The sequence below is a fragment of the Schistocerca gregaria genome, chromosome 1 (assembly GCF_023897955.1).
Source record: "Schistocerca gregaria isolate iqSchGreg1 chromosome 1, iqSchGreg1.2, whole genome shotgun sequence".
Lineage (NCBI taxonomy): Eukaryota > Metazoa > Arthropoda > Insecta > Orthoptera > Acrididae > Schistocerca > Schistocerca gregaria.
The window spans coordinates 545,276,119-545,291,114 of NC_064920.1; the positions used below are offsets into that span (position 1 = coordinate 545,276,119).

Below are 14,996 nucleotides of genomic sequence, written 5' to 3' on the forward strand. Positions count from 1 at the left end.
ATTATTGCTGAGTGTAGTAGTGTTAAAATAACTGTTTTGGGAAGTTATCGTCTCATCATTTTGACAATGACAGGTCCACTATCATTAACATCCTCCAAGAGACCATTCAATGCCTTGCAACAACTTAAGATTTGCCTCAGATCAACAATGACATCTTTGTGGCTTTATGTTAATCAAATCAGAGCTGGGGAAATTAATCTTACAGATGTCATGAAATAATTTGTTCTCAGACTGAGGAAAATAGAATTACATTCAGAAATTGCATGTAAAACATTTTGGAGTCTAAAAAGAAACAAGATAACTGTACTGTTTCCACAGAAATTACATTTTCTTTTTTGAGTTAAGATGTGAACTACAGTGTTTCTATAAATTGGGTTTATCAGTGGCTGATTGTTATTGCAGTACACAGTAAAATTGATGGTCTTTGAGAAAAGTAGAACTAATATCTTCCCAGCTATGTGATGTCTTCTTCAAAATTAAAGGAATGAAGTTGCTTCCAAGAAGCAGAATCTACAAAACTGGGTCCTTTTTATGACTTTTTTATCAATGAGTTGTTTCTCTTTGTAGAACAACATTGCACTGACTACTTAAACATTTCTCTACACTATTGATATACATATTTGCTAAGTAGTTTTGCTGAAAAATGTATGTCTAATTCATGTTAGACGAAATCACTGAATAGGTTTGATTGACCTGAACAGTCAGGTATTACATTTCTTGCCCCTCCACAATTGGTGAATGGGTTTACCCACTCTTCCCCCCGCCCCTCCCTCACTAAAAAAAGTTGTTGGCCCACCAGTGGCTTCTCTGTTTCTTTGGTGCACGTGGAGTAGTGAAAGTTTTAATGATAACTTCAAAAAATAAAGTTATATACATAGTTTTTTTGTTTTTCTTGTTGTCATTGTACATGCTGAAATCTCTCCAAATACATAATCATATCTTGCTGTTAAAGAAACCAAAATAAAGTAATGTAGCTCATTGATAAAGTGGAGCGCTGGGCAGTAATTTGTTTTTGGCAGCAGCAGAAATGTTGTAGGTGTGCTAGACCAGTCAAGATGACTTCTTGTTGCCGAAACTGGTACACACTTATTGCAAACTTTCTGTTTCTGAGACAACAGTATCTTAATTTTAAAAATCTATTTAACTTACTAAATGAACTACAGGCCATTTTCCCCTCCTATTTATTTATGTTCCCCTCCATACAGCCATTCTTGAACTGCTCTAAGCATAAAACTAAACATCTGGTTCTATGACTTCAGTTCATTTCATTAATTGCATTAAGTCTGTCGGACAACAATTATGAAAGAAAATGCCTATGGCCTATTCAGTGAAGTCATCGTGTCATTTTCTCAGTATAGTTTAGGGAAATCCTGGAAAACAGTCTGGATGGTTATGTTGGGATATGAATTCCAGTCCTTCCTAGTGAATTTACTATTCTTATCCTAGTGGTGTGTCTTGTTTACTAAAACGAGCAAAATTTTTACCTCCCATTAATATCTATTTCTGCATACTCCAAACATTATTAATTTTGGCCAAAGTATTTAAGATTAACATATAGCAATCATCAGTATTTTTTGTACACCTTATGTGCTGCATAGATGAGGGCTGCCCAGAAAGTAATGCACGACTTTTTTTTCTCAGTCGAAAACAATGCTACAAATGCAAAATTTTATGTATGTATTATTTGAAGTCTCCTGAGTGAGTGTGCCAAGTTTCTGTCATTTCCAACAGATAGCGTAACTGCAGGACAATTTCAAAATGGTGTTTGCAGGTGATGTATGTTACGAGCAATGTGCCATCATTGAATTTCTCACTGCAGAGAAAGAAACTGTGGAGAATATTCACAAATGAATGTGTAAAGTCTATGGAGCACCTGATGTCAACAGAAGTACAGTTAGTCCCTGGGTAAGGAGGTTTAGGTCATCAGAAGGCGGCGCAGTGGTGCTCCATGATTTGCAGTGGTCGGGATGAACATCCACAGCTGTCACACCGACATGTTGCAGTGAGCTGATTTTGTCATTCGCCATCAAGGTATGCCATTTATGGAAGACATTTTGAGGACAATGAGGAGGTGGTTAACACAGTGAAGCACTGGCTCCACTACACAACAAAAATTAGTACTGACAGGACATACATGCCTTGTTTCATGCTGGAGGAAGCCATAGAATGGGATGGAGATTACGTGGAAAAACAGCATATGTAGATAAAACACCTTTCTTTCATGTGTTTAGTTCTCATTACGTTCAGTGAATAACAGCTGAAGAAAAAAAAAATGTGGTGCATTACTTTCTGGGCAACCCTCATATATTATTCACATTACATTGTTACAGTACTCAGTTTATGTCTGGATTTTGTTAATCTCACATTGCTTGTTATTCCCATATAGAAAGATAACAGAATCATATGTTTCAACAGCGAAAGAAAACAAAATTGTATGTTCAAAAGTATGATTTATTTTGGCACATTAAACACACAGGTAAATCATGTATAAGACCTATAGTAAATACTACTACACTCTTGTGCCTTGGTGAGAAACAGAAATAACAATGATATTTGGTCCCAATAATTTTTGAGGTAGAGTGACTGAATTATTGGGTAATAAGTTGGTCTAATATATCCTTAAGCATCAGTAAAATGTCAATGAAAATCTATAAATGTAAACCCTAATTACATTTTCTGTAAGTATATATCTCTCTTCATTGGTAGTAAAACAGATATCATGTGTGACTGATATAAGTGGTGTGTCACCACTGAAGAAAGTAACAATGTATGGAATAGGAAATTAAAAATTACCCAACTGGATGTGATGATCAATCCTGGCAATGTTAAATTATGTGAATTCACAGAAACAGACACACAAACTATATGACAATGAACTGTCATATTCATGATACATACTCTCATTTCCTTAGAAGCAATAAAGGTACAGAAATGTGTTCAGCATGCTAATATTGTAATTGTATTCAATTTACGTATGTAATACATATATAAGATGGATTTTATTAAGTAATGTGAGGAAAATAACTGTTGTAACAAACATAAATTGTAGGCTTGTACATATAAACAAAAATGAATACAATTTCATACTTAACAAAGTATAACAAATATATATATTAAGTCCTGACAGAAAATGAGGAATGTTAACATAGACACACACTGAATAACCCAAAAGAAATCAATAGTAAGTGATAACTTTGAAGCTTTGAAAGATAATTGCTGTAACCACTATCATTTTTCCACCTTTATTTTTACAAAAGATCACAATAGCACATTCAAGAGTATTCTCTTTTACACATATGAACTTGATAGTGTAACAAATACATCTGTTCAAAAATAATTATATATGACATACAAAGAAAAACTGCTAACAAAAGTGTGATACACAATAAAGTTCATTTAATTTATGAAAACGCTGATATAAAATGGTAATACATAAACAAATGGCAGTGTTTGTAGTTCTTAATGTATTTAAGCATATACATGATTGTACTTCCATTTTTTTGTATCTGGGTCAAGAACGAACAATAATCTGTCACCAATCAGTTCGTCATAAGCGTAATAAAAATCCATTACGTTCGCCACAAGCTTGTAGGCCACACTGAAACAGGAAAGCATAGAGAGAAATAATAAGTCAAGCTTTACTAATTGTTGTTAAATAATAAGTGCAAGATATTAATAACACAGTAATGTAATGAAAAGTAGCCAATCCAGTAATACTATTAGAATGGAAGGCTATATTCCTGCCATATTTTTCAACATGTGCATTCTATTTTCCAAAAGAAACCCACTTTTTGCAGTTCCTGAAATCTGACATCTTAAATTTGTGCTTTTTGTGCTCCAGAATGGGTTACAATCATTTGCTATAACTAGTTCAGTCGTTCAGCATTAATAATCTCTCAGCTACAATAATTCCATGTTACTAGAATATACATTTTACTTGCTCTTCATTGTGAAATATCTAACAAAATCTCATTAACTTATAATATAAATAACAAATCAAATCTATGAACCCATTCTGGCATATCCAGTGAAGAAAACTGCTATCAGAAATTGTAAACTCAAGTAGATTTTAAATTTAAATAGCTATGACACTCTTGAATTTATTTCAGTACAACTGATATCAGTCTTTGCATGCAGTGACTTGAATATGTGGAACCGTTTAGCTTCAAAAAATATATTTGTGATATTACCTGCTGGAAATTTCTTTTCTTTTTAGAGTTATTCCTGTTGCTTAATAGTGATCATTTACATTCTGTATACATAATTTACCCAGCCTTGGTAAATGTAACTAATCATAAATGAATATTTATTTCAAACTCCTCAAACAATGCCTATGCCACATTTCGATGACAGTCAGGCATGTTTTTCACTGAGGCAGTGCAATATGTGAAATGATATGTGACCCACATTGATGGAGTGTGCAGGAATATAATTGAAGCAGCTTAAGTGGTTCGCAATGGGATGACAACAATATAACACTGATACAGTTCTCTGATACTCGTATATTGCCTGATGCAACATGGGGTTGTTGCTCCACACAACTGTATAGTATGAGGCATGGGGAGGGAAATGTTGAGTCATCTGATGTGCATAAAAATGTTTTTTGTTGGTGAAACTGTAGTTAGTTTCTCAGTGAAACTTCTATGTTTTACCTAAAAATTAAAACTACTGTTTTTGGTTTGGTGTGTGTTATCTGTTATACAATCTTCTCATTCAATTTTGAGGAAATTATTCAGTAAAAAAAAGAAGATTATTTTTCATCTTATTGTCTGATGTCACAGTTTGATAGTGAACTAGTTTTCTTTTCACTATTGCCCATATCTATTGTGATACCTTGAAATTAAGTAAAACACAGCAAATATTTTGAAAAGTTTGCAGTAAAAAATGTAGTCACTGGCTAGTTTATGTTTGACACCTTTTAGGTCATGCTATGCTGTGTACCAAATGTGGTTAACACACCAAAATCACTTTTAATGCTGGAGCTCCAGGCTCAAGTAAATATGTGACATATTCGGAAGTTGTCCGCATTGAGGCTAGCAGCAACTGCAAGGCTATTGCCACTGCTGTGTCTTGTTACTTATTGTGCTGCTTCTGTGGGAGCACAAGTGTCACATCAATATCCATCATATTATACGAACTTTATTGCAATGTATCCTCTCTGTGAGAACCCCACCATACATCCATGACTACAGAGATGTTGTGCTGCAGCTTGATAAAATGTATTAGGGGCTTCAGTTTTTAATGCATAATTGTTTCTCTCAAAAGCATGTTGGGTTTATTCTGGAACCAGTACATCATTTTATTCCCATTCCTTTTGGCTACAAAACCCTATTTTCCAACATAATCTCTGTTCAGTGGGACAGCCTTAGGTCACGTCACTGGGAGGGCCTGTAAGGCCACATGGTACCACTCTACTGGTCAATATCAGAGCCAATGTCTTGCAGCATCAATTATCTCCCCTTCATCCACATAACTGCTTCTTGTGGAGTGCATCCTTCACTGGGCCAAACAGATGGAAGTCAGACGGTGTGAGGTCCAGGCTGTAGGGTGGATGAGGAAGAACAGTCCAAAGGAGTTTGTGAGCTCCTCTCCAATGCCCAGACTTGTGTGAGGCCTTGCACTGTTGTAGAGGAGAAAAAGTTTATTTGCATTTTTGTGATGGGGAACATATTGAATTGCATCTTCAGTTTCCTGTGGGAGGCACAATACACATCCAAGTTGATCGTTGCACCACAAGGAAGGACGTGAAACAGAATAACACCTTCAGAGTCCCAGAAGACCATCACCATGAGCTTACCAGTTGAGGGTGTGGCTTTGAACTTTTGCTTTGGAGGAGAGGTGGCATGGTGCCACTCAGTGGATTGCCATTTTGTTTCAATTTCAAGTGATGAACCATTGTTTGGTTGTTTTTTTGTGACCCATTGATCACCTTGAATGAGGGTGTCCTCATCTTTCAACATTGCAGAATTCACAGCTGTGTGTGGCTGGCTGGCACATGGGAGATTGGACAGGTTTGTGCAACCTTGTTATGATAATATCAGATGCCTTGCCCAGTGAGTCAATGCGATTGTGCTCACTGCCAGACATTATGCAAGCACCTGTGAGTGTCTGCAATGCTCTGGTTTTCTGCCAGAAGAAACTCAGTGTAAGCTCTCTGCTTGAAACACACTTCCATTACAGACACCATTTTGAAGGCTGCATATTGTGCCACCACCTGTCATAACTTCATAAAACTATAGAAGCCAAAGCAGGAATATTCCACAATGCCCCACAACAAATTCCGCATTTTTTTCATCTGAAATTGGCTGAATAAAAAAAGAAAGTTTGTTGCATTACTTATTGAACACCCATCATATAACATATAGCTGATTCAAAATAGATTTGTGAGTAGTGTATCTACATCCACATACATACTCCACAAGCCACTGCATGGTGTATGGCAAAGGCTAACTTTTATTATTACAGTAGATTCCCGTTAATACGAACTAATTTGTTCAGGTTAGCCAGAATTATGGTGACGAGTTTCTAGAATGAAGTACACCAAGCAGATAAGTTGGTACACCACGGTAACAAATGGGAACAATTGTGGGAATAATGGCTCACTCTCACTCCCTGCCCTTGCTGTTGTGCATTGTTGAGATCTTTGTAGTGTCTGAGGTCAGTGCACTGCCAGTTGGCTTGCACATCGCTTGGTTATGTTAGTTATCAACTGCTGGCACACGTAACAGTTGTATTGTATTTATTCAGGTGTAGTGGTGTACATATTTTTGCCATGAGTAAATGGAAAGGTACAATGTTAACTCTCAAAGACAAATTGAATGCTTTTAAGCAGATGGACAATGGTGAGAATGTATCTAAACTGGCAATGGAACTGGCTGTCATTAAAGCAACCATTTGTGATTGGAAAAAGAACCGAGTGAAGCTTGAACAGTCCTGTGCAACGTCTTGGGGAAAAACATTCAAAATTCGGCAGACTTTGAAACAGTCCCAGTACAATAAAGTGAATGAAGCTCTTGTCCTTTGGTTTACACAGGAAAAAGAAAGGGGAACTCCTTTGAGTGGAGCACTGCTTCAGGAGAAGGCTGTATACCTGAACAAGTCAATAAATGGTGATGAATGTTTTAGTGCAACTATGGGTTGGTTGGACACATTAAAAAAGGTCATGGAAACCATCTGCTAACAATTACTGGAGAGAAGCTTTCTTCTGACCGTGATGCAGTGAAGGAATACTTGGGTGAGTTTGAAAAAATGATAAGAGAGAGAAAGTATTCTCCCCAACAAATGTATAAAACTGACAAGACTGGCCTTAATTTTAGGGCATTGCCATCAAAAAGCCTGGCATCAAATGCAGAAGACCATGCTCCTGGTTTTAAAATGTGCAAAGATCATGCGATTTTATTAGTGTGCAACAACACTGCTGGTAATCACAAGCTGTCTGTAATGCTGATCGGCAAATCTGCTAGGCCCAGAACTTTTGAAAACTGCAACATGAAGTCCCTGCCTGTATATTATCGCAACCAGAAAAAGCATGAGTGGATGGTAAGCTGATCAAAGAATGGTTTCACGGCCAGTTTGTTCCCTCTGTTCGATGGTTTTCTAAGGAAAATCATTTGTCTCCCCATGCAATCCTTTTGATTGATAACGCACCATCTCACCCCAGCACTGAGGAATTACGTGATGGAGAAATTGTGGTGAAGTTTTTGCTCCAAAGGTTACACCATTTTTACAGCCAATGGACCAGGGTGTACTGCAAACATTAAAACTGATTTACAGAAATCAATTTTTAAGAATTCTGATCTAAGATGATAGCATTCCTTTAGTGGAGAAAATAAAAAAGACCAATGTGAAGGATGTTGTTCATTGGGCCGCTGAGGCATGGCAGCATATTTCAGAAAATACTCTGAGAAAATCGTGGAGAAAACTGTGGACATCTCTTGAATATCAGGACAACCTAGTTGAAAATGAAGAGGAAAATCTACCAGAAATGATACAGAAAATCCCTGAATGTGAATAAGCTAGTGAAGGAGACACAGATGAGTGGATGGCAGCTGATGGGGCATGTGTGGAGAACCTTACTGATGCTTATTTAGTTGCTGCTGTGACTCAAGACCAGGAAGAAGTGGACTGCTGTGACGGAAGTGACAATGGGGCTGAAAGTGACACAGTGTTGCAGTAGAAGCCTTTGACCTCATGCTATGTTATTTGGAGCAACATCCCACTGCTACACCTGCTGATTTGATGGTTATGAGATGATGGTGCAACTATGCCTCATATAACAGACTGTCTTCATTAAGCCAAAAAACAATGGCTGAGTTTTTGTCATCTAAAAAGTAGGAATAAAATGTCTGCTGTCTTTTAATAACTTTGACAGCTTTTCTTTCATTGTTATTCATTGCTTAAACCTAATGTTTTCTTGCCAATTTTTCTAATACATGTTTACTGTACTGAGTAAATTAAAATAGTGTGTATGTGCAGCACTTTACATCACAGTTTTCCATACTTAGACTAACATTTTTCATGTTCGGATTAACTGAATTTCCAGATTACTGCAGTTTGGATTAGTGGGACTCTGCTGTAGTAAATTGTAAATGTTACTGTGCACATTGCTGAAAAAGTTCAAGCTGTTGTGACATAATACAAAACAAGATGTTGATAAATCAGACTACAGAAAACAGAGCAGAATGTTTGTTACTAGTGGCTTAGTTTGGGGTAAGTAAATAAATCTTACGGAATGGCAGACTATAGTTTGAAAAGAATGGAGAGGACTTTGGAGAGGAACTTTAACAAATGTGATTGTTAACAACCCTTCACAGCTCTGAAGGAACAACACTGTCTTTAATTACTACTTTAAAAGTTGATATGGCCATAATTAAAATTAACTAATTAAAAAAAGAATGAATAATTTTGTTCTAAAACATTTGATTATACGTACATATACACGTAACATTCATTGTGTTCCATAGATCCAATCCTCCTTGGATGTGAAATTAGTCAAGGCATACATTAGAAAAAGGCAAGCATTGTGTTTAAACTTAATCACTACACTGTGTTAACAATAAACTATCATTCTATTGCTGATTGTAATTTGTACCTATGACACCTGAGTACATCTTAGTAGCTTAACAGAAAATTCTCTCACTCATACTGGTAGCTTAATATTAAGATGAAATCATTGATGTCATTCAGAGAAAATCATTACCTACATCTGTAATAAAAAGATACCACTTGCAATATATTACAACTTATCACGTAGCTTTGCAATAAACATTGTTATTGCTATGTAGCTTATAGGAATTTGATGAACGAATTTTTTTAAATTTCCTTCTGAAGTGGTTAGGTGTCATAATTCCTTATCTATATTTGTATTTATGGAAGCCTGTTGGAAACCTTTGTTCTAGAATAATGAACGTCATTTTGAACCGCAGATGAAGAGGTGAGATTGACAGGAAAGTAAATTTTGTATATTTTAATGGGAAATTGTGGTTCTTCTGAAATGGATTGCTTCAAAAGTCTCATAAACAACCCAACCCTTTGCAAATAGAGCTGCAACAATCTTTCTTGGTATTTGGACAAGGTGTGATTTAAAAGAAAACAACATGTTGAGCACATCACTATGAAAAGTGGATATGGGCAGTTAAGGATAAACAGAAAAGATGCTCAGTGAGCAACCACTAATGATAGCTTAATGTGTATATTTCAGTGCACATCTGAAACATGGCCTCACATTTTGAGGAAACACTCCAGCAGCTTCGGAGACTTTCAAAATCCAAATGAGATCCATTAAGATTGCAACAGGCAGCACAGCTAGGGTACCATCTGAACCAGTGTTTACAATTGTAAAAGGTCTACCACCACAGTGCATATATATTATGGGCAAGCTAATATACTGTATATTTAAAAATGTGGTGGAGTTCTTCATAGTACTATTAAACATGGTACTATACACAACAACAATAGAAGATTAAACAAAACTTTCATGTTGTCCCAACCATTACAAGTTAGTGTAAGATACACACATTTCATGTGTCTAAAATTGCTCAATGAATCACCACCAAACATAGTGTATGTGATAAATAACAGTGCATTTGAAAAATCTATCAAAGATATCCCCAGTACCTATGCTTTTCTACACTAAGAGACTGTATGAATTTGTAGTATAAGTACAAATAAACATGAATGTTTATTTTTCCTTGTTATCACTATATTTAAATAAAGTATCTGATATTATCCAGTTCACTACACTGTACATGATCAAACGACAAAATTAAATAAGTAAAATAAAAGAATAAAGTACCCTATTTACTTTAGGTTCATTTCCTCAGAAGACATGACTGATGATTTTCTTCAATCATAGTTACAATTTAATACAGACAATTACAGGAGTCAGCCGTGATGGCTCATTTTAAGATTTTTTCCGCTTAGTTTCAGTGTAACACATCAATTTCAAAGCCATGTATAGCTGTCTGAATATTAAATTAATAATTCTATTATGAGAAGGAAAGTTGCCACTCCTCGTAAAGCAGAGACGCTGAGTCGCAGACAGGCACAACAAATAGACTTTCTTAATTAAAGCCTCTGGCCACTGGCCTTCATCAACAATACACACACACACACAAATGCAGTTCACACACACTCAACTTCAGTCTCAGGCAACTGAAACCACACTCAGTGTGAGAGTCGCATTTGCATGAGTGTGTGTGTGTGTGTGTGTGTGTGTGTGTGTGTGTGTGTGTGTGTGTGTGCGCGCGCGCATGAGTATTGTTGACGAAGGCCACTGGCCGAAAGCTTTAATTGTGAAAGTCTTTTTGTTGTGCCTATCTGTGACTCAGCATCTTTGCTATATGGTGAGTGACAACTTTCCATTTCATAATATTGTTACATTCCATTCTGGATTTTCCATTGTTTGATTTGAACTAATAATTCTATGAGAGAGAGTATGTAAAACAAGTTAATACCCTTTTCTTTAGGCTAAAACAATGACAGATAATGCCAAGTATAAAATGTGCCAAATTGAGCCTCTTAATTAGTTTATGCCAGGTGTCCCAGGAGGAATGGTCAGTATTTAGGTATGTGGCAGGAACAATCATTTGAAGCAAGAAAGTCTTGTAAATTTGGGCTCTGAATCACACATCTTAAGAGCTATGAATACCTTTTGATCGTCAGTACTCTGAAACACATCCCTTCTACTGAACAAGTACTTATAGCTCTGAAGGTATGCATTTCAAAGCTGATATTTACTAGATAATTTTTTCTTGTTTTCGACCACAAAATCAAAGGGTTTGTCTAATCCATGGTGCTGTATATCCTTCAGGATAATTTTTATTGTTGAACTTTGCTAGGACATCATTTATGAAACCTTCTTTTTAAAGCAAATGGCTTGTAGAAGAAGGTATTTGTTTCACAATATTGAAGCTGAAAAAGTTCTCAAAGTTTAAAGGGTGTGCATTCTACAGCCCATGTTTACTAGATTTTTTTTTGCCCCAAATGATTGTTCATATCATATACTTATTTATGAGAAACATTCTTTCAGTGCAGCTCTCTTGTTCCTGTTATGATGTTAAGACATTTTCATGCTGGAATGCTGACATGCCATAGTAGTTTAGTTTGCCAAGTAAAATTTTGTGGGCCACACAATCAAAGGTCTTGCCTACTCCATGGTATATGGATAATTTTTATTGTTGAACTTTGCAAGGACTTCATTTATAATATCCTGTGTGACTTTTACTGTGGAGAATTATTTATGAAAGTTTAACGGATTAATGGTTAACAAGTCCTGCTTAGGAAAATGAGTGGGTATTCAATCAAAGAACGTTTCTGAAAACTTTTTTATACTATGGCCAAAACAGGTGTGTAGTTTTATAGGCTGTTGTTACTCCAGCTTATTTAAATCTGTCAGGAAATGCCCTGAGTCATTACTTTTTGCAAAGAAAGATTAAGAATAGTCAAGTCAGCAATAGTCAGGATGTAAGAAAGAGATATATCGATGATATGATTCACTGATGACATTGCTATCCTCAGTAAATGTAAAGAAGAATTACAGGATGAGTTAGATGGAATGAAAATTAATGAATTTCAAACTATGGATTAAGAGGAAACTGAAGAAAGGTGGAAGTAATTAGTAGCAGAAATTAGATTAGTAGCAAACTGAAAATCAAAATTGGTAACCACAAAGCAGATGAAGTTAAGGAATTCTGCTACCTTGGTGGGGGAGACACGGAAGGGGGACATCACAGATCGATGGAGCAAGGTAGACATAGAAAGTAAATTAGTATAGGCAAAGAGGATATTCCTAACTAAAAATAGGGTCTTGAGGAATAAATTTTTGAGAATGAGCATTTGGAACACAGCATTGAGTGGCAGTGAATCATGAACAGTTAGAAAAGTAGACAAGAAGAAAATCAAAGCCTTTGTGATGTGGTGCTATAGAAGAACATTGAGAATAACGTGGACTTATAAGGTACGGAATGAAAAGTTTCGCTGCAGAATATGTGAAAAAAGGAATATACAGATACACTAAAAATAAGAAGGATCAGGATGATAGGATTTTTAAAACGCCAGGCCATATCATAACTTCCATGGCACTAGAGGGAGCTTTAGAGGGTTAAAACTGTAGAAGACATAAAACAGGTAGACGACTTATGATTTAAAGAAAGGAAGCTTCAGTACACGAAATGAAAATCAAACTTCATTGCCATCAGTAATGGCTCCAGTTCTCCCCATTACCACCAATATTAATGTTAACATTTAATGTTATCAGTGCTTTTTTAAAATTCTATGTTTATACTTGTTTTCAATTCTTAAATTTAATGTCAGTAGCCATCCTGAGTTATGAAAAAGATATAGGAAAGCCAAGAATGGTGCGTGTATGATATAAATGTGGTACGGCATGGTACTGTCGACTTATACTTTATTGGATGAATATATACACAGGTAAAAATGACACGTGACTATTCCCCATGGATGCTAAGAACAAAGTTAAGTTCTGGTCAAGTCATAAATTTTACTTTAGAAAATGCATTTTAGCCATCAGGTAATGGTAATGTGATGAATGAAGCATCAGTTCAGAGGTGGTATAGCATTTTTAATGGTAGATGGAAGAATGCTCACAATGACGATTGCTTGTGCTGGATCCCAGTGATGTCTGATTGACTCAAAGCAAGGATTGTTTAAACAAAAAATTGAGGAGATAGGTGTTTCACAATTAGTTGGCTGCACTCATTCTCTCCAGGCATTTCAAGACCTGTGTTGTGGAAGATTGTTAGTGCAGAACTAGGCTATAAAAAATGTGTGCCAGGTGGGTTCCTCAAAATTTTGTCAGATGAACACAAAACCAAACGAATGGCAGCTGCATTGACATTTCTCCGCCACTGTGAAAAGGATGGTGATGTATTTTTGAATCACATTGGCAGGGGTGATGCAACTTGGATATTACATTTTGCACCAGGAACAAAGTGTCAGTCAATGGAATGGTGGAATTCGCAATCCCCAACAAAGCCAAAAAAGTTAAACAAAGATTGTGACTATAGTGTTTTGTGCCTGTAAGAGTCTCCCATTCATCGACTGCATACCTAGAGATGAGACCATAAAGGCATCAGCCTACTGTCAGATGCTTCAATGACATCACTGCTCCATTAAACAAGTAGCATGCAATGGTAACCAGTGGACTCATCCTCCTTCATGATAGTGAACAGCCTCATGCTGCAGGAGTCACACAGGACTTGTTGCGGCAGCTTCAGTGGGGAATGTTTTAAAATCTGCCATACATTTCAGACTTAGCGCCAAGTTATTGTCATTTATTCCCCAAATTGAAAGTTTTTTTTAGTGAAAAGTGCTACAAAAGTGGTTATGAACTTAAAGAAGCTGTTAATCAGTGGATCAACAACTTGGCAGCAACTGAGAATGCAGAAGGCACAGACAAGCTGGTAAAATGGTACCATAAGTGCCTAAATTTGAATAGCGACTATGCAGAAGAGTTGCTTGGGTATCAAATTGTTTGTAAAATATAGTTTCATTTAATTATAACAAATAAAAATTTCTGTACAAAGAAAACTTCTCTACTTTCCAAATGACCCTTGTATATTTACAGCTTTAATTCTGAATGCAGCTAATGGAGAAGTTGACTTTGTGACTTAAGTATTATTATTATTATTATTATTATTATTATTATTATTATTAAGCACTCTTTTGGTTTCTGTGTAGGCTGTTTTGAGGTGATGTAACATGGACAAAAGCTGGTTTTACAAATATAAAAAAGAGACAGAAAACAGAAAAGCATGAGAAGACTAAATGCACTTACAGAGCTTTCAATAGAGAAATATACATAAGTTGTCATTCAGTGTTGAAGGACAAGGTTATTCACATTTTAATGCGAATTATGACAAAAGAAAGGATTTCATTTCCAAATGGATAGATCAAGCTTCAACAGTAACAGTTTAGGTTAAAGTAAGTAAAAAGTGTTTGATTTTGTTCTTTTATGATTTTATCAAGTTTCTAAGTAAATTTTCTTTTTTATAAATCTTTATTTCCTTTTACACAATTTTAAAACAAAGAGAGATAATTTTATGGATCAGCATCCCTACTAATTTTAGCTATGAGCTGTTGCTAGTGCCAAGCTTCTGATGCTAGATGATAGTGTGTGCACTGACTGGCACTAAGAAATGAATGAACACTGCTGAACACTGCAGCATTAGATTTTTACATCGTGAAATAATATGTCTTTAGAATGTGTGGTGACTTATGTTGAGAAATTAGTGGAATCAAAACAGTATTGTACTCTAAGAATAAACTGAATAAAGGTGCACTATTTTAAACACACTGTTTTGTATTTGGGTAGTTGGAAGCTCTAATTCCCATACTGTCATACTAATTTAGGTTTTTTCTTGGTTCCCTAAATTACGCCAGACAAATAGGTTGGTTCTCACTGTAAGCCATGGCCGATTATCTGTCCAGTCGTGCCCAACTAGACCTGCAACTGTGTAAATGCCTGTGTCTGAATA

At 36.0% G+C, this 14,996-nt stretch overlaps 1 protein-coding gene across 1 annotated transcript in view; it reads right to left on the reverse strand.

The window, feature by feature from the left end:
- Window positions 1-2,977: 2,977 nt before the first annotated feature.
- Window positions 2,978-14,996, reverse strand: part of LOC126355885 (pyridoxine/pyridoxamine 5'-phosphate oxidase-like) — a 180,877-nt gene continuing 168,858 nt past the window's right edge. Inside the window, exon 6 of the mRNA XM_050006392.1 lies at window positions 2,978-3,598. Within this exon, the coding sequence (XP_049862349.1) occupies window positions 3,469-3,598 (130 nt within the window). The 3' untranslated portion in view covers window positions 2,978-3,468. The remainder of the gene's footprint in view (window positions 3,599-14,996) is intronic.